Raw genomic sequence first — 20,328 nt, 5'->3', positions numbered from 1 at the left:
GAAAAAGAAACACTTAACATGAAAACCTATTATTAAAAATGGATGGCAAACATGGTTTATAGTATTAACTCTTTAAAAAGAAAAAGAAAAGGTATTTTCTCTATTGCCTTGCAAATAGAAATCTGACTTTAAGGTTCACCATTCAGGGTTTAATACATATTTTTCTGGCTTCACATGTGTATAGGAGATTTTGAAATACTTCTGTCTGAACAACAAGTTATTTCTGAGCTGCAGCATCCTGTGAATACGTACGCTTCTTCAAAGGGTTTAAAGGTTAAGATTTAAATAAATGTGGACTTCTGAAATTTATTGCCATGAAATAATTATTTCCTTTGCAATTTTAAAGTTGTTTTCTTAGTAAGATTACAAAAGCTTTTTTTTTATGTTTTTTAAAGACTTCTTTTGCAAAATCTATGAACATAGTAAGACAAAAACATTCACTGCCACCATTCAAATGATTTACGTACAATTTGAGCTATAGCTGAGTGTTTAGGTGTTTACTTAAAGGCTAAGCTTAGACAAATTCACACAGCTCAAAAGAAAGGAAGAGCCTAGAGTTCCAGCCCATGATAAGCTGGGAGTTAGAAGGACTGCATACGCTTCTTTATCGACAAGTAACCATTTAAGTCCTTCCCAAGCCACAATAGTGGATGTAGTAACAACAGCTGGACTGACAGCCAGCTGTGCAGGTGGAACGCATGTGGATCACAGAAAACAGCATATGCAGTCCTGTGCTTCACTGCTCATGTACATCCAGTCTCTATGCAAAAGTGAAAAGGCATTATGCATATGGAAGGGTACACAGAATAGTATGAAGTAGGTGTAAAAGAAGAAAATACTTTCAGCAGTCAAGGAAAAGAATTAAAAAGGGAAAATTAGTATTCCAGGGACAAGCCTTCTAATAGGTCTATCATAGTAGGAGTCCTCTAGGTTGAGTTACTGAAAAAATGGCATGTATGCATTTCCAGCTTAAGCCTTGACAGCCTTTAGCAAATTAAAGGTGCTGGTCTTCCACCTATTTCACTGATCTACTCCATCTATATCACTCCTATAAAGTGAGTGTGGAGCATTTACACAATGAAAGAGTGTGGTTGTCTGTATGAGGTAGAAACAAAGAAAGTGTAAGTCCTTCAACTTTAAAAGTTCAGTAAAGTAGCTCAAAAGAAAAGAAGGGGGAGGGGAAGGATGAGGAGGAAAGGATCCCTCAAAGTGACAGGATAGTTTGTTTCCTTCTGTGATGTTTTTAAAATTTACATTGCATTCAGAAAGAATGAATGAATCCAATTGAGAAAAATGTACAAGCAGACAAAAAAAAAATATTTAAGGCACGAAATGGTAAGAAGTAACACAATCAATAAGATTTGAAAAGTGTATGGAAATAAGCCATATTCTACAACCTCGTCCTGTTTCAACTAATTTGGGAATGATAACTGGAGAACATGTAGCTACAGCAGAAACCATAAATCTTCTCTAAACACAGCTTACATCATAACTGAGAAACCCCAAATTTCTGTTTAGGTGAAGTTGTATAAACAATATTATATCTTCATTATTGCTCTGTGGATGACATAGCAGCTGCAGTAATTGCACAGCTTCACAAAAAGTCAGTACTATTCCTGAAGTCACTGGAACTTAGAACAATCTACTGCTCTGCTAAATAAGGATGGCACTTGAAGCCTTTTGACATTTCCTAGTGTTATGCTGGTAACATTGGCCACTTATTCCAAGAAAGAGTTTGGAAAGTTTAGGTTTAACAAGGGTAAGAAGTATATTTTAAATCTTTTTTCTTTTTTTTTTTTTAAACTTTTAAGTTTAATTAAAATGTGTCTGAAAACATATTCATTCAGAGCAGTAACTAAAAGTTAAAAATATTGTCTCAATTCTTTTGTATTTAAATAATATCAGTACTAATGGATTTGGGAAAGAAATAATTTCTTAGTAATAAGGAATAATAGCTAATGTTTTGTAGAGCATTGTACATCTTCAAAATGTTTTGCAAGCATTAAATAATCTTCAGAGACCCCTTGAAAGTCCGGTGTACATGATATTTCACTTCAAGGATAGAAGAAAATTGAATTTGAGAATTTTGTTAATTACTTCGCCTTATAACAGTAACTGCCTCAAAAGCAAGAATGAAGTTATAACTACATCATCCAGCTTCCAAGACTTTTGCTCAGACCTAGAACTACCAGATATCTGAATTTCTCCCCAGATTTGTCTTTTTATCCTCCCCTTCTTCTTCACCCCCAGGCATCTTATTGGGGAAGAATTTCATCATTTCCTACAACTGTCTGCAGTACTTATTCCATGGACTTCTGAAGGAGCGGGTGGCTAGCAAGACTATAGGACATCAAGAAATCATGGACAAAGCCTTTACTGTTGGACAGACCGTCAATGCAACATATGGATTATCATCTTCAGAACACACGAAGTCTCCTTTGCGTATTACTCTGGTCTCACTGGATTTACCTCAGTATGTTGCTACAGGACATCACATATAGTCTTGCTGCTGCTTCCAGCCATTAAAATGAGGGCTAGTGAGCACCTGCTGTACCAGGTCTCCATGCACACATCTATTTCCCTTTCAGGTCACATGGCAGGTCACCTTGGTTGGTTCAATGCATCCAGGGCATTTGAAACACACAGATACCACACAGTGCTCACACGTACAGGTTTTGTTCAAACCTGGTAGGGCTTGCTCACTCACCACTTTGGTGGGTGCTCAGTGCTCCTTCTGTTTTTCTGGGAAAAGAGGTTTCTTTCCTGATTAATACCTTGAGAAGCATTGTTACAGGACTACTCTTTTCCACTGTAATCTCCCAACAGCTTGAGAGATTACAAACAAATGTGAGGTAAATGGTAAACAACCACACAATTATTCTTGACCCACTTATGTTTCCTCGTAACCTACAGTGTAGAGCTTCCTATGTCCGTCTGTCTCTACATCTATTCTATTTAACCATCTCTGAATTGAAAGACAAGGGTAATACTGGGGGTTTAATTTTCAATTTAGTTTCATTAAGAACTGAATCAAGTTCAGACCTAGTGTAAAATCAGCACAACTTTGTGAAATATTGTCCCATTTTTAATTTGGACAACATCTTTTAAGACATTGTTCTGCAGATGTAGACTTCTGGTCATGATAAACATAACCGGTAGATTTAAGTTCAAATGCCAATACTAACTTAGTTTGTCTGAAACAGCATGTTATCTTTCAACAGTTTTTGAATTGTTTCACTGCAGTGGTTAGAACTTGCTGTAATGTTTACATACATATAGATGGAAAAATTATTACAAATAATTAGGTCAGTATTCTATAATGACTTCACAACCATGCTACATGGCCATTTAGTCACAGGGAGAAAAGACCACTTATTCTGCCTTTTGTCCTGTCAAACTTCAAACATGTATTCTTTATTTCCCTGCTCTAATCGTTAGAGAGAAGGACACTTTACAGATGGTGAAAACACCATCATTTGGGGAGTTTGTTCATAATTAAGACACTGAAACATTTGGTTCTCCCGAAGTTTCAAATTTTAATTTAAAATTTACATCACTCCTTCAACTTATATGAAAATTACAGGTGAATATTCACAAGAATGAAGTCACTTATAAAAAATAATGCACTGCAAGTTCAAAATTGCATGCTAACTCAGGTGAATATCTATAAACTAGTTTTGCATATGTTTTGAGAACCTCAGGAGATCTTGTTCTTTATTACTAAATTAACACACGTAAAAGTATAAATACAGGCCAAGCCAAACTCTCTTTATTTTTACTCCCTATTAATAAAGCTCTGGCATTCTACAGTCATTGATTCTGAAGGAAAAATTGGAGCCTACATGCTTATAATATTAAGTATTTTTGTGATGCTGATTGTTATGTTATAAATGTCAATATAACTACATAGCTTTTCCTAAGAGTAGATAAAACTATTTTCAGATACTAAATGGTATTCAAAGTTGTTCAGTTTATGTGGAAACTACTTTGATAACATTTTTAACATTGTACAGAACAACAGAGACTGTAGTAAGTACATGATGGTCTGACACTGCATGCCACATAAAGTTGTTATTTTAGGAAAAAATGGTTTTCATGGGGATAAGTCACTAAAGACTGAAAGAATGATTAGAAGTATCTTGCAAAGTGCAATACATTGATCATTAGATTAGTAGTTATTTTAATATTCAGTTATTCTAGTATTTAAAAAAAAAAATACAAGCAGGAACCAGACTGTGGTTGCCATCATTAAACCAGTGAAGTTCATATTCCTCAAGTATACTTTGGCAAAAAGAAAACGTTACTAGCAATACTAAAGGCATTAAACAACTGAATATACAGTCCAATCATAGTTTAATTATCAGAAAATGTTATGTACATAATAAGACCACTCCTTATATCGCATGTACCTAAATGAACATTCCTTATACCAAATAGGAGTCAAATTTGTAGCTATAAATTTAACCTCTCTCAAGTCTCACAGCCATTCCCAGCTGCTTCATTTTGTGTGCTAATATACGATTTAGCTGAAACTGTGTAAAAATTGATGTTGCTAGATAACTCCTCTAAGTGCCATATATTTCTAAATTGTTTCAAGCAAATAAATTATTCCAGTTAACTTAGGAAGTAATTCCTATTGATGAAATTAGTTCAAGTTTCACTTGTTTTAGACAGATGCATTTAAAAAAAAAAAATCAAGAAAAAAGCAAAGCAGCCTTGCTTTTGACCATTCTATTTCTCTCTCTGCATCAACCATCTTAAGAGAAAGAGGCGTAATTCTGATGGTGTCATATGAGAACCTTACATAAAACCAGAAAAAAGGTAACTCTCAACTGTAACTGGTTCCACTATTTCCAGATGTGAGAGATTTGAAATGAGCTACTAAGAGATTCTTATGATAAATTTTATGCAGTTATGAAGGGTAGTTATATGGTCTGGTTTAGACTTCTAAGGTATATTTAAGAAACAGTAAGTATTATGAACGCAAGATTCTGTCTGCAGTCAAAAAAGAGAAAAGCGCTTTCCCCTACTCCATCCCGTGAATAACTTAAACCTGTTAAGAAAAGAAAAAAAAATAAAAAATGCAGGTGCCAAATTCACCATACACTTCAGAGCTTCTTTCACCAGGAAAGTGAATCAAGTGAATCACTGAAAACTCACTCCCAAATATCCCATTGACACAAATCCTATCTTCAGTCCTTCTACTCACATTCAAGAGGGGCATTAACTGAGAAAATTGTTAGCTAAAGGAGAGGAAGGCAGTTCTAAGAAAAGGCTCGTATCTAAAATAGCAAGAAAGAAAACTAGCCTATATGACTACTATACATTTTCTTGCATTTCAGCTGATTGATTTCTTCCTTCACAGCAATATGTTCAGAATCTTACATCAAGCATTTCTTTTAAGAGACTGAAGGCAAATATGTCTGAGCATCTTTTCAAAAGCATCAGTGCAGAGTCAGTTAAGTGTCTATTTCAGTGTTACAAAGTGGTGTTCTTCAACTGTTGTGGATTGTCTGTGCTTGCTGAATCTCTCAAGCAAGTTTTAATCTGTTGCTGCTTTCTGTAACAAAGCAAATGGAGCACTTATGTGTAAGTGTTCCCCATGCATATCTGATTCCTCCCCATATTTTCCCTTGTCGACACAAAATCCCCTGCTTGATTTTAGTAACATTTTACAGGAGAGAAGAGAATAGAAGAGGTTTGAAGGCTGCCGAGACACTATGAGCTTCACAAAATAGCCAGGAGAGAAATTATTCATGTCCTGTTTTCATAAAGCTTTGGTGTCAGCTTGGCTTTATTGGATTTCAGAAAATCCATATAGGAACTCAACTGTAAGAAGTAACAAGGTTTCCTCCTTGGCACACAAAATCACTTGTTCCCTTCACATACTTGCAAGAGCTGAAGAGATTTTTTTTTTTATCCAATACATCAACAAATTCTAAAATTTCACCACTTCGTGAAATTAAGAAAAATTAAATAAAAAAGTTGAATAATTAGAGAATTGTACAAAGAAACTTTCTAGATGCCTCTCTGATTTAATACCCTGATCACTCCTTATTAAAGGTGATCAGTTTAGGGTTAGGCTCTAAAGGTTCAAATTTCTCATCGAGTCTATATTCCAGTTACAGAGAAGAACTTGGGCTAGCACTGCAGTTCCCATGAGACACCTTTGAAACCAATGTATTATTCATAGAAGTAAAAAGTCTTAAACAGCCTGGTAAACAAGGAAACAACTGAACTTTCCTACATTTCAAGGTCAGCTCTCATACACAGCAACAATTTACCAATTGATCTGAGTCAAGAACTGTTCTGTGGTGAAAGGCAGGTTGGGCTGCTGGTGCTAGTCTGAGGAGAAGGAAGAACAGCAAAACACACGTCCTTGAAGAAACAAATGAAATAAGTGCATATGGTTAAAGAGCTAGGAGGCTCTGGTCTTGATGATTTATAACACAGGAAGACACACCATGAAACATTAAAGTATTCATAGTAGTTATGTTTTCAGTAGACTGAAAACAAATTCAGCTGTGCCTCAGAAAATGGAGTCAATACCAGTCAAATCCACTGTTGACTGATGACCACATATTCCTGATGCTTCACAAAATGGCTAGAACACAACATAGCAATCCCAAACGTATGAAGTAACATGCCAGTGTGATAAAATGTAAAAATTAATTACTGCCACATTTTTATTGATGTTAGGCTTGTTTGGGTTCTCATAGTTCTGGATTATCTTTTCTTTTTAAACATTTTTGTCATTTTCTTTTAATTTTTCTTCTGAAAGCTGCATTATCAGACAAAGTTTTTGGAACTCTCCTGGTCCCTTAAAACAGCATTTATATGAAAAGCTTTTGTAATGCTGACTAAGCTTAATGTTGTGAAAGATACACATAGCAACTAAAGATAGAATTCCTCTTTATAGACATGCTGTTTCACTATAACGTAGGTTGTTACAAATCGCTTGTCATGAAAAATCCTCTAAGTTTAACAGTTCCTGCTAGCCTGGTCCTGTTAAGCTATCTTTTTACAAGAGTAATTTTTGAAACATAGGGTAAGGATAGAAACACTTCCCGTGTACAACCTATTCACATAAAGTAGCTATCCTACAGAAAGAATTAAGGTATGACATACATCCTTATCATTACAAGAATGGGATGGATGAAGTGCATGGATGGCTTTTAGGTGTGGAAATCTCATAACTGTAATTCCACTAGTAGTCTGCACTTGTGGAAATAAGATACATCCCTCATTCTTCTAACTTCTCTATTTTTCTTCTGTTACAATCATCAAGTCCTCTATCATTATAACTGAGTGAACTACTTTAACTGAACTACTTAGATGCTACTAAAGATCCCAAAACTATTCTGATCATTCTACCTTTCTGGAGTGACAAAATACAAAAGGTTTCTGAAAATCACTTTAATGTTAAAACCTGATAAAATCACATAATTGATCCAACATTTCAGATAAATAAAACTGAAAATAAATGTTTTGGTTCAGAACCACAGGAGTTTGGTTTTTGTTTTCTGCAGTAATAGCCTATACTTAATTATAAGTGAAAGTATGACTTAATCTGGGAAATACTGGGAATTTAGCAGCAATAAAAATATATTCCTTATTGTGAAGTAGCAGAACTGGAAGAAAGAAATAGAATTTATGTGGATAAAAACTTATTTTGTTTCTGGGGATTGTTTTACCTTCTTTGTAATCCAGAGAACATCTCTACGCTCTTGCTTCATAATCCCCTCGCAAAGGCCTGAATATCACTTACTACTGTACTTCAGACCCTTTCCTGTCTTTCCTGTATATGTAGCTGACAGCCCTGATATTTGATCTACTAATCACATACTAATCTGGCACATAGGTTCCTGGAACAAAAGAGACATTGGTGCTTTTCTGCAGCAGAACGGTATCCCATGCAGTTGGACTGAGCCCAGATGGAAATATCTCCCACTTTGCGTCCTCAGCCTGAGAGATATTCCATGTCATATGGCCCAATATGGCAATGTCTTATGTACCAAAAAGGATACTCATGAGGTCTGTCAAAAAGCAAAGACTTATTTTTTAAATTTTTTTTCACAGCCAAACCATCAGAACACTCACTGAAGTGTGGTACTGCCATAGACTTTGCTTGCCAAGCCTGAAAATCTACCAGGAAGCAGCAGCTTTCAAGAGCAGACTGTTCTGCTATGATACTTAGTTTATTGTGCCATCTGAACAAGGCCTAGAAGGATGCTGGAGAGGGACTGCTCATCAGCAACTGTAGCAACAAGACAAGGGGTAATGGGTTCAAACTTAAACAGGGGAAGTTCAGGTTAGATATAAGGAGGAAGTTCTTTAACGTGGGGGTGGTGAGGCACCGGAATGGGTTGCCCAGAGAAGTGGTAAATGCTCCATCCCTGGCTGTGTTCAAGGCCGGGTTGGACAGAGCCTTGGATAACATGGTCTAGTGTGAAGCATGCCTGCCCATAGCAGGGGGGTTAGAACTATGTGATCTTCATGTCTGTTCCAACCCTAACCATTCTATGATTCTATGATACACAACCTCCCTGGAAGCCATGAATTAACCACGATAAATGAACACCAAAACATTCAAGTGCTATACAAACTGCTACAATACTTTGAGAGTTCAAACAATTGAAATAGAACACTGTGTTCTGCACAGCAATATGTTAAACTTTAATAGCTAGAAAAGCAGCAACTATCAAACTAAGAAACGCCATTACAGAGATTCCTCTCTCGTTAAGTTCACCTTAGGAAAATACTTTCATTAGAAGAATTACTATGCATATTAATTATATATGAGCAATCAATTTTAGCTACTTCTGAGCATCAAAAAGGTTAGGAGACAATGTCTTCACGCTATAAATATACTGCACTGCACTGAATTCACATAACTGATGTGAGGTAACCAAGCCTACCACACTTTTCTATATACGAGGACTCAAGAGTAGTACAATGTAAGAGCCACTGTCTGCTTAGTTCCTGGCAAGAACCTGATGTCACCAGATTCATGGAGCGTGCTGTGCTCTTACACTGTCAGACGCATACACTACAAGGTAGTATCGGCAGAGACACTCTGATTTTAGATTTCCCGATAAATTCTAAAAGTCTTGCTTAAGTTTACTTAAAAAGAAAAAGTTTAAGTAAATATTCTGGGGTAAACATGGGTAAATATATTGGGGAGAGACTCTTCATTAGGGACTACAGTGGTAGGACAAGGTGTAACGGGTTCAAATTTAAACAGGGGAAGTTCAGGTTAGATATAAGGAAGAAGTTCTTTACTATGAGGGTAGTGAGGCACTGGAATGGGTTGCCCAAGGAAGTTGTGAATGCTCCTTTGCTGACGGTGTTCAAGGCCAGCTTTGACAGAGCCTTGGGTGACATGGTTTAGTGTGAGATGTCCCTGCCAATGGCAAGGGGGTTGGAACTTGATGATCTTAAGCTCCTTTCCAACCCTAACTATTATATGATCCTATGAAATATTCCTGTAAAAATACAAAAAGGTAATAAAGAGATTCAGGATGTCTAACACATCCAGCTTTCTGTTTCCAAAGCAGAATCAGATTGTGAGCATGGCTAAGGAAAAAGCTTGGTGCACAGCTCTGCTTCAAACAGGGCCACTGAAAGCAGAGTATGGTTTTAAATCACAAACATCAATTTACAGCAACACTGAATAGCCAGCGAAACGCAGCGCTTAACTGCACTATTCTCTTGCCTTTTCCCTCCCACGCTGTCACCCAATTACTACAGCACTGAAACAGACACAACCTATAGCTGTATATTTTCCTCCGAAAAACAGTGATCCTGTTAATTTTCCTTATTCTTGGCAAATGTGTAGCTCAACCTCTTCATTAGTATTTATCAACTATACTTTTCTACATTGAAATTTTAAGTATTTAAGTGCCTAACACCTGGTGCTGTAACTGCAGGTTTCATGAGGCATGTGCTTCTTCCCACTGGTTCCAGAAGTGGAAAAGAGAAAATGTGAAGTCCAAACTCCTAACCTCAAGATCTTTTGACTCAATAAAGAAACAATTCAATTTAATAAACGCAATTAATGTCTTATCTCACAAACTTAATCCATATATTCAAAAGAAAGACAGACTAAAACACTGTGACCATAAATAAAAAAAAAAAAACAACTGTTCCTGCTACACTGTGATTTTTATTGATTTATTGAAATTTTTACCCACAAAATCTCTTTGGTCTTCCATAAAAAGGTTTATTTTTCCCACAAAAATATTCTCTTTTAAAACAATACGTTATTCCCATTACATTTATAATTGTTAATTCAAAAATGTGAGAAAAGGCACAATTTATGCAAAAAAATGCTCTTCTTATCACAGGAAAATTCTGACATTTAGGGTGGAGAGGGAGAAGTCAAGCTATTTGTCTCCTTCTAAAAATCAAATAAATGACAAAATTACCAGCTTAAAGTTCTCTTTCATACATTTGAAATAAAATGTCTAGTCACGTATCATTACAAGCTGCTGAGGGAGTTGGAAAGCAAAAAAGAAAAGGGCACCAAAAAGAGCTGTAACAATGATTTTCAGGGCCATGCTGACCAGATGAACATTTCTGTATTTCTATAGGTTCAAACTGAGGGAAAGGCAAAATAACCCGCCAACTTTCAACTCTTAAAAATCCTAGAAGCTGAGACCTGGATTCAGAGCAGTCACATGTAATGCCTAGGGAAAAAGTGGATTCAGCGCTGGAACACTGGAAGATGTTTTATCTTTGAAAGGGAACAATTACAGCTTTGTATAATCTTACTTTTGGGCAGATGTAGGCAGTTTTGAAGTACATCTAAATATTTGCATTAAATTCCTTTACTGTATATAAGCTTTCTTTCATAATTTTTTTCTTTATAGTAGAATTAAATAAGAATGATAGATTAAATGTCTTTTTAAAAGAAAATTCAAGTTATATTGTGTCACAGTTTCTTTCTTCTTTTAAAACAAGAAGGGCCTAATCCAGACTGAATTCATAGATGCGTTTAGATTTTTATTACTGATCTAATAAAAACTATAAAGGAAAAAAATAATTTTGTGACAACAAACTTTATTCTTTTTCTTAGTTGTTGGATCTGTGAATATTTTTCTTCATTAAAAATTACATTATCTTCTTTTAACTATTTTTCAAATACTGTTAGCTCTAAAGGTGATTATTCCCTGATATTTCATATTTTCGTCTTAAAAATATATAAATTCAAGTATATAAATTCATATTCCCTGCAACAAGGACCTAAGGTTTTGTGCTTGGTACTAAGGCAAAACTATTCTACTTAGTGTGTGAATGTTTTCAGAATGTCTTTACTAGAAAAAACAGGAAAAGCTAAGGTATAATTTGGAAAGTTCATTCACGTCTTGGGCCAGACATCTTATTAATTTCCCTAAACAGTGATACAATTTCAGTGAGTTCAGTGGGATACATCTATAGTCACTCTAAGAAAGAGTTGCAAAAATTCTAAAAGCTATTGCAGGGATCATAGAATCATAGAATAGTTAGGGTTGGAAAGGACCTCAAGATCATCTAGTTCCAACCCTCCCTCCATGGGCAGGGATACGTCACACTAAACCATGTCACCCAAGGCTCTGTCCAAGCTGGCATTGAACACTGCTAGGGATGGAGCATTCACAACCTCCCTGGGCAACCCATTCCAGTGCCTCACCACCCTAACAGGAAAAAACTCCCTCCTTATATCCAATCTAAACTTCCCCTGTTTAAGTTTTAACCCATTACCTCTTGTCCTGTCACTACAGTCCCTAATGAATAGTCCCTCCCCAACATCCCTATAGGCCCCCTTCAGATACTGGAAGGCTGCTATGAAGTCTCCATGCAGCCTTCTCTTCTCCAGACTGAACAGCCCCAACTTTCTCATCCTGTCTTCATACAGGAGGTGTTCCGGTCTCCTGATCATCCTCGTGGCCCTCCTCTGCACTTGTTCCAACAGTTCCATGTCCTTTTTATGTTGAGGACACCAGAACTGCACACAATACTCCAGGTGAGGTCTCACGAGAGCAGAGTAGAGGGGCAGGATCACCTCCTTTGACCTGCTGGTCACGCTCCTTTTGATGCAGCCCAGTGTACGGTTGGCTTTCTGGGCTGCGAGCGCACACTGCCGGCTCATATTAATTTTCTCATCAGCCAACACCCCCAAGTCCTTCTCCGCAGGGCTGCTCTGAATCTCTTCTTTGCCCAATCTGTAGCTGTGCCTGGGATTGCTCCTACACAGGTGCAGGACCTTGCACTTGGCATGGTTAAACTTCATAAGGTTGGCATCAGCCCACCTCACAAGCGTGTCAAGGTCCCTTTGGATGGCATCCCTTCCCTCCAGCATATCAACTGGACCACACAGCTTGGTGTCATCAGCAAACTTGCTGAGGGCACACTCAATCCCACTGTCCATGTCAGTGATGAAGATGTTAAACAAGACCGGTCCCAACACTGATCCCTGAGGGACACCACTCGTTACTGGTCTCCAGCCGGACATTGAGCCATTGGCCACAACTCTTTGCATGCAGCCATCCAGCCAGTTCCTTACCCACCAAGTGGTCCATCCATCAAATTGATATCTCTCCAATTTAGAGACAAGGATGTCATGCAGGACAGTGTCGAATGCTTTGCACAAGGCCAGGTAGATGACATCAACTGTTCTACCCTTGTCCATCAGTTCCATAGCCCCATCACAGAAGGCCACCAAATTGGTCAAGCAGGATTTCCCCTCTAGTGAAGCCATTCTGGCTGTCACCAAGCACCTTGTTATTTTTCATGTGCCTCAGCATGCCTTCCAGGAGAATGTGCTCCAAGATTTTGCCAGGCACAGAAGTGAGACTGACTGGTCTGTAATTCCCCAGGTCATCCAGGGGATTTGCACAATTCTATAATACCATGGTGAAAGTTGTACCTGAACACTTCTGTTCTCACTGAAGCCAAGACTTTGATTGTAACAGGAATAAATTTCCTATTGATTTCACTGAAAGTAGAGTCAGGACAAAAATTTTAAAGTTTGGCTTTATTTTCTTTCATTTTGTCAAAGGCTTTGCATGTTGCCATTTGCCATTACAGAAATCTGTGAAAAACAGGGATGGTAATGGCGTTGTTTCACTTTTATTTTCAATATTTTTCCTGATTTCTCAAAGAGGCTCAAACTCAGCCATAGAAGCAGTTGCCTCATTCAGTGAGCTTAAGAGGTAATATTTCAGAAGTCTTTTAGGACAGTTCTCTTGGCTATACTCATTACTGCTTGTTTGTTTTCTTCCTTACACAGTATAAGTGTGTTCCCATCAGAGTTCACTGATCTTCATGAAGACTCGATGCTGCTTTAAGGATAAAATAAAGCGGAAATCAGAATGCTTATATGATCTGATGAGAAATGTTCACAGCAAATAATTAAACTGGTCATGAACTCTTGAAAATATGTTCTGCTGAAAAGTGTCTCTTGAAAACTCAGGGACAATTGACACAACTACCGTCTCTCACAGTTCAGAAAGCTCTAGGCCTAGTCTTAAACAGCCACTGAAAATAGAATAGGTGATGAGTGAGAAGAGAAACCACAAACCCACAAACAAACAAAAACCAACACCAACAAACAAGCTACCCTTCCTTGAAAAGGGGAAAGTCATAGCAACATCAGAAGATGGTGGTCTGCATTCCTTAAAACAAATCCTGAAACAAAGATCAACAGGGAAGACAAGGTGTTTCTCCACAATGCAATTGTCTTCAACTGTTCTTGAAACGATTGACAGGCCAGCATTAAGATTTAGGGATGATCAGAAGGTATTTAACGTCAAGATCAATGGTGAATATGCTACTGTTTTAAGAATAACACCTGTTCCAAAGCCTTTGAATACTGTTATCAGTCCTGGAAAACAGGAGACAGAAACAATTGGCAAGAGAAACTCCAAAAGAAGACTTTTTTTAACTGTTAAGGAAGTCTCTCTTCCACCTGCAGTTTGAGAATGCTTTGTTTGCTTGTTTCCTCCTCACCCTTTCCTTTTTCCTTTTTATTTATTTATTTATTTTTAGATTGAGTGTGCAGGAAACAATACTTTGGGAGAAGATTGTTCCTTATATTCTCTTTACTTCTGGTCACTTTAACACAAGGCAAGGTTGAGTAAGCTCATGAAAATACAGAACTGCTGTAACAATTGCTTGTGTTCACAGTTTCCAAGTTACAGCTGATGGAATACTTGGAACTTACTGTTCTGTCAGAAATAACATTATATCAGAATAGTAGTAACAGTAGTTAATGCTCTGTAAAACCATACCTTCCCTGTTCTTGTAATATATTCATGCATATCTATTTGCTTACACTTCTACAAGTGATGGAGGCAGTTTTTTTACTCTGAACACATTTCCTTTGCACCCAAAAAGACTGGGAATGTGTACGAAATTACTACCTGCCTAAACAAACATAAATAGGATTAAATAGAAGTTGGATGTGTAAATGCAATGATAACAATAAGAAAAATCCTTTTTTCAGAGTAAATTACTGATTGAAATGTTATCAGAGAAGAAAGTATCAGATGTTTGGAGAAGAAAAAAAGAGTAGGTTTGCTAAATATCTGAAGGGGAAATCTTGATAATCATCTGAGATTTAGAAACCCTCTAAAGTGCTTCTTCTGTAATCCATTAAGAAAGTATATATTAGTTCAGAGAGATGTCACCTTAAATATACAGATTTGCTTTGATTATGGCACTGAGTATGGGGTTTCTTAGGCTCACTTAAAATTACAATCAGAAAAATACTCAGGGTAATATTCGTGTATAATTTTTGGGAAAAAAGAAAATACCTTTTCTAATGACTTGTCCACTCTAATTTCAAATCCTCATCTTGAATATAAATGCATAGTTTACTTCTGAAATAATCATGCATGTTATTAGTCTAACTTTATGAGCATTAACCTGGAACCTAAGAGTGGTGTGGTTAATTTATAATTATAAATAATTATATAGCCTTCTGAATGGATGCATTGCAAGACTGTCACTCTAACTTTTCTAACAAAAGATAGAGACCACCACCTGATAATTTGAATAGATAGTATTTTCTCTAGCAATAATATGGTCTCTGAATAAAACATACAGTAATGACATTTTTTGCATTAAAGAATAATCCAGTGACTGAATATTAAAAAGACACCTGCACACTTTTTGCCTTGAATCGGATCTTTAGGACTAGAACTCAAGAATTAAGAAATGTGTTCCTAAGATGCTTCAGAACCCTCCAAATTCTGTCTTCCAGGTCCAACTTCACCTCAAGTTAGAATCAGAAGTTATTATAGCTGCTGAAAGCAAAGATCACCCAAACAAAACGACCTTAAGTTATGAGGCTTTACACCCCAACAGTTGTGCCCAAAGAAGAGGAAGAGATTTTTCAAGTAGCTGCTTAATTTGCTACTACCAGCAAAGAGCAACAGCACAAAAAAATTCAACATCTGACCCTTGGTTTATATTCAAAATCACATTTGCCTTTTTTTAGTGACAGAGCTACTGCAAGCTGCAAACACAGGCTACGTTTTACTGAGACAAGTACAGAAAGAAAAGCATTTGCTTTCTTTGTGCTTGGAGCTGAGAACAAGCAAGATTTTTCCCCTGTGTTGACAGTGTACTTTTGCAATGACAAATAGGCAATTCATTCAAAATAACACATTATTTACTTATCCAAGGATATGAACAAAAGGGTAAAAAAAAATAAATCTGCACAACAGAAAACCAATGATAAACGTAACTGAAAATTTCCCTCTGGCTGAATCACTTATGACTATGCAAAGAACTAGACCACCTTCACCACACCTCCACTCCCTCAGAGATAAAGTTTGATAGACCATCAGCTTTTCCACTGTCACTGCTTGGAAGTCTCTCTGACACTGATCAATGCTTAGCATAGTTTGAGTCTTTCACCCTTCTTTGGGCACTGGCTTTTATCTCTGGAAGGTAGACTATTCTAATCCTGGCATCTGAGGAATAACATCCTCCACTGAGAAGCTCAGCTGTTGTTTCCCTACACTTGACTTTACTGCAATATCTTGAGCCTGTCTGGGGAGAACTGCTGAGTAGCATCAGCAACCAAGAAGCACTTTGCTGCTTTCAAAGTTTTTGTGATAACCATGTTGTGATTAAGCAGCACACTGACTACTATAGAAAGAATAGGATTCAACCTGAATGAGCCACAGAATTTGACAACAGAGTTGCAGAAAGTGTTAATGCACTGACTCAACCTAGCAGACCTCTCCAGTTTGAGAGACAAAAAAGAAAGTGATAGGGAGAGTGTCCAGAGGGGAGCAGGGGAGGAATCTGCCTCTGCAATCTTGGAAGATTATTGTACACAGAGGCGAAGTTTTCCATTCAATAACTTGAAGTGAAATAACCCACTTCAGACATTTAGTTTCATAATAACGGGGAAGTGTACTTAAAAGGTTATATTTGAAATATTTTCACACAACAACATTTTGTATTAAAAATCTGGGAAAAAAAAAAAGAACAAAACCCACACCAACAAATCTCCTAAGCAACCATTCAAACCCCCTATACTACAACCTACTCATCTGAAAATGTGTGTACTTGCTTTCTGAATGCCCAATGGCTACATAAACACATTGCTAACAGGGGGGACAAAAAGTGTTTGGATGCCTGTGGCTTAGTTATGGGGGAGGAGAGTGGGGAAAGCCATTTGAAAAATATCTGCTTAAACTGTGCTATCAGGAACCCAGAAGACAGTTCAGAGTTGTAAGAAAGTGAAGGTGTTACAGCACATAGGCAGATCCAAAAGCTGTGCTGCAGAAATCCAGATAAGCAAACCCTTAATGCTGTTATTCCACATGCGCAACACACGTAACTGGAAATTTGCAGATCTCTGGGATCTCCTGCACAGGTAAGCGGCACCCTCTTTTGTGTTTAGCATATATTCCCTGGTTTCATATGTAAAAAATATGTCTGTGTAACACACATACAACAATACAAAATATCTACTATGGGAATTCTGAGCAGCTGAAATAACTATAAAGCAGTTATTATATATGTCTTTCTGAGTATGCAATTTTTTCATAATGTGATTTATAATTGCTAATTAGACAAATACTTGCATAGTAAAATTAAAATACTTGTATGAATTAATTTTTGAAAACTTCTATGCAAAGCAAAGCATATTTTCTAATATTATCTGGAATCCCTTCTTGCACTGGTGCCCAGAATTAGAATTATCCCTCTTCTGGATTAAAGATGCATTGGTGGATTAGTCTATCACTGATGACAACATAATACATCCTTCCCAGAGGCTTAAAATGAATGCAGGTCTGTTAACTACAGGCTATGTTAAAAACAACAACCGAAAAAAAAGCCCTTTGACACAAAACCGCATTTTACCATTTAAATGTCATGATGTGTGAGGACAATGTAATTTGAGAACCACAGATTCAGAGTGAGGTATCAGTTCTATTCCTTTCACAGACAGTATCACCTATAAAACTAGTAAGACATGAGACTGATTCCTGCAAGGGTTAGCCATCAGTATTACTTCTAGCTTTAGTCACCTGAACATCCTCAGGAATACCACGTGGACAATTTAAATGAAAACAAAATTTGTTTTAATGTTTCTACTTGATGCTCAGATATGTATACACATTTTTCAAAATTGTATTTATTTACTTGACCTTTTTTTGTCAGTTGAAGCAATAATTTTATACTTAAATTTAGCATTTTTAAAGGAAAAGGTGTATTGTGTTAAAGCAAATGAGATGAGCTATTTCTGAAGATTTTAAATTGAGCTATGATGTTGATTAGGATACATAACTGTTTCAGATAACCAAGTTGATTCACTGGTTTATTCTAACACTGTAAGAGGTGTTATGTTATTCTGTAAATTAAGAGACATGCTACCAGGTTTCCACAAAATACTACTATCCTCCAAAGTTTTATTAGATAAAAGACTACCCAGCTCATAAAAAGTCTTTCCCTGTGAACTTCTGGGAATAGGTCATTACATGCTGATAATCACACAATGATGACTTCTAGAATAGGCCTGTTTAATATGTAAACCAAATTCTGAAATGCTGACTAAAAAGAAAAAATTCACTGCCTGTAATAAAATATAATATGCTGTATTTTCTGGAGGCACTTAAATACCTAAGTACATTCTTTTTCAATTACAGCCCAGGCAAAAGTAGATGCGTAGTTAGCATTACAGATTTCAAAGTAAGACACTGATATTTTTTTCTTGGAAAAGATTGGCCCAATTGACTTCGTTGTTAGTAGAATCACTGGTTTTAAATGATTGGATAAATCCAGCTATAGAATTCAGCTAAGCAGTAAACTTTATTCCACACTTATCGGTTGGTGTCATCGAGAACATGGGGATTTGACGCTTTTTCTAGTGTTTTATTAAATAAAAGACCTTCATGTCATCACTAGTGTGGCTTTTAAATTGGATCTTTGAAGAACAACACAGGATTTGTGAAATGTTGGTGTGTACAGCTCACAGGCTGTGTGCTCCATCCTTTGGAAGGAAGCTATTGTAAAGGGGAGGGTCCTGAGCACAAACAGGGAAGAAATGGTTTTCTGGCAAGTGATGGTACCAACAAGACGACTCTTACTAGAGCTGCATGATTCAGTATGCAGTAAATGCCACCCATATGCTTTATAGAAATACAAGGGTAGAAGGTAAGGACCGAGTTCCATAGTTGAAGGAATTTAGAGGTACATTTAAGTAGTCTTGAGAGGGGTTGCTTTATAATGTTGTACAGCCCTGAACTGTAATCAGCTGTGTATCCTCAGACCAGCAGAGCAGTTACAGTGCAGTTTTTTGCTTCTCTGAGATTGATCTGTCTGTATCATTTTCTTGACATTTTACAACTTACTGATCCAGTAATCACAGCTCAGTTCTCTTAATCACGCACTAACTGAGCCATTGAGAAAATGCCAATAGATGCTTAACCAAGAAGATATCAAGCCCATTAGACTGCAGTGTTTCCAGTCAAGAGAAAGCTGATGGCAGTTCAAATCTGAGTTTGTTTTTCCATCAACTTTGGATGACTGGGGGCGGGTTTTAAGGGAATTAAAGGGAAGAGAGTTCCACCTATCCCCTTTTATTTTCTTTAGTATACATGAGCCCCATTAAAGAAGAAACATAACTCAAGGTACTCCTAATCCCTAGCCGTGGGGAGGAAACCAGCTTCCAGCACGGAGCCGGCTCCTCGGCACCGCCGTGCTGCAGCAGGACCGAGGCGGCGACCGCGAGCGGAGTGGTGCGCTGCGGCGTGCGGAGCAGGTCTTCACACCATCCCGCCAGGACACTCGTGGGGCCGGGACCCGTCCATGGTCCTGCAGCTCTGCCGCTGAAGGGCCCTTCCTTACTTCGTCCCTCCCTCCCTCCCTCCCTCCCTCCCTCCCTCCCTCCCTCCCTAACACCCGCGACAGCTGCTGCCGCTGCTGAGCCCGAGTTGCCGGAATCCAGCTTTGAAGGAAACTTAATAGCGGGGCTGGGGGTAGTAAAGGAAGATAAATCTCCAAACCAGAGCTTTGCAGAGGTTCTGAAACCTGCTTTTCCTTCCAGCCTCTAGGCTGCCAGGGTCGCGGGGGGAGCTGGAAGCCGCAGCCCAGCGCGCAACTTTCCGGAGGAGATCCCGGCTCCAGAGGCAGCCCAGCCCCCTGGAGCCCCACGCAGGGGGTAGGGAGGAGAGGGAACCCGGCACTCTCCTCACCTACAAAGCTGTGAAGAAGCTAGGCAGGAGAGAGGGAGAGGCTGGGTTCTCCCTCGCCTTCCCCTCCTTATTCCCGGCTTCTGGTACCAAGGAAAGCCCCTGAGGGCGTATGAGAGGAAAGAGGAGGCTCCCACCGCAGGCACGGTGTCTTCCAAGAATCCCTTTCCTCGGGCACCCAGAGCCGACTCCCGCTGCCCCAGCCCAGACTCACGTGTGCCGTCAAACCGGGTGGCGATGGTGTCGAGGAAGGTGTTTTGGGGTGCCAGTAATCCCTTCATAACCGGCATTTTTCCAGCGCGGTGCGAGGTTCCCCATCAAAGTTTGCCTGCGAGGGTGGTTCGAGATGAAAGTGCAGAGGGTGCCCTGGGGAAAGGAGGAAAGAGGCGGAGGCAGGGAGGGATGGGTGGGGAGGGGGAGGAGGAGGAGGATGGGGATGCCGCCGCGCCGCCTCCGGCGCAGGGAGCCCCCGCTCGTCAGCGCCAGACACACGGAGTCCCCAGCCCTGCCGCGGAGAGCCGCGCACAGGTGCGGAGCTGCTGCCCCCCACAGAGCAAAAAGGGAGGGTGACGCCGGCAGAGAGCGGCGGTAGGTTGGAGGGCTGCAGAACGGCCACCCTTATCTACCTGCGCTG

At 38.6% G+C, this 20,328-nt stretch overlaps 1 protein-coding gene across 1 annotated transcript in view; it reads right to left on the bottom strand.

The window, feature by feature from the left end:
- Window positions 1-19,984, bottom strand: part of KCNH8 (potassium voltage-gated channel subfamily H member 8) — a 173,830-nt gene extending 153,846 nt beyond the window's left edge. Inside the window, exon 1 of the mRNA XM_065666043.1 lies at window positions 19,909-19,984. Within this exon, the coding sequence (XP_065522115.1) occupies window positions 19,909-19,984 (76 nt within the window). The remainder of the gene's footprint in view (window positions 1-19,908) is intronic.
- Window positions 19,985-20,328: the final 344 nt, after the last annotated feature.

This window comes from Lathamus discolor, chromosome 2, assembly GCF_037157495.1.
Source record: "Lathamus discolor isolate bLatDis1 chromosome 2, bLatDis1.hap1, whole genome shotgun sequence".
NCBI classification, from domain to species: domain Eukaryota; kingdom Metazoa; phylum Chordata; class Aves; order Psittaciformes; family Psittacidae; genus Lathamus; species Lathamus discolor.
The sequence above is the reverse complement of the archived record's forward strand: the minus strand, read 5'-3'. Positions and strand labels throughout refer to the sequence as shown.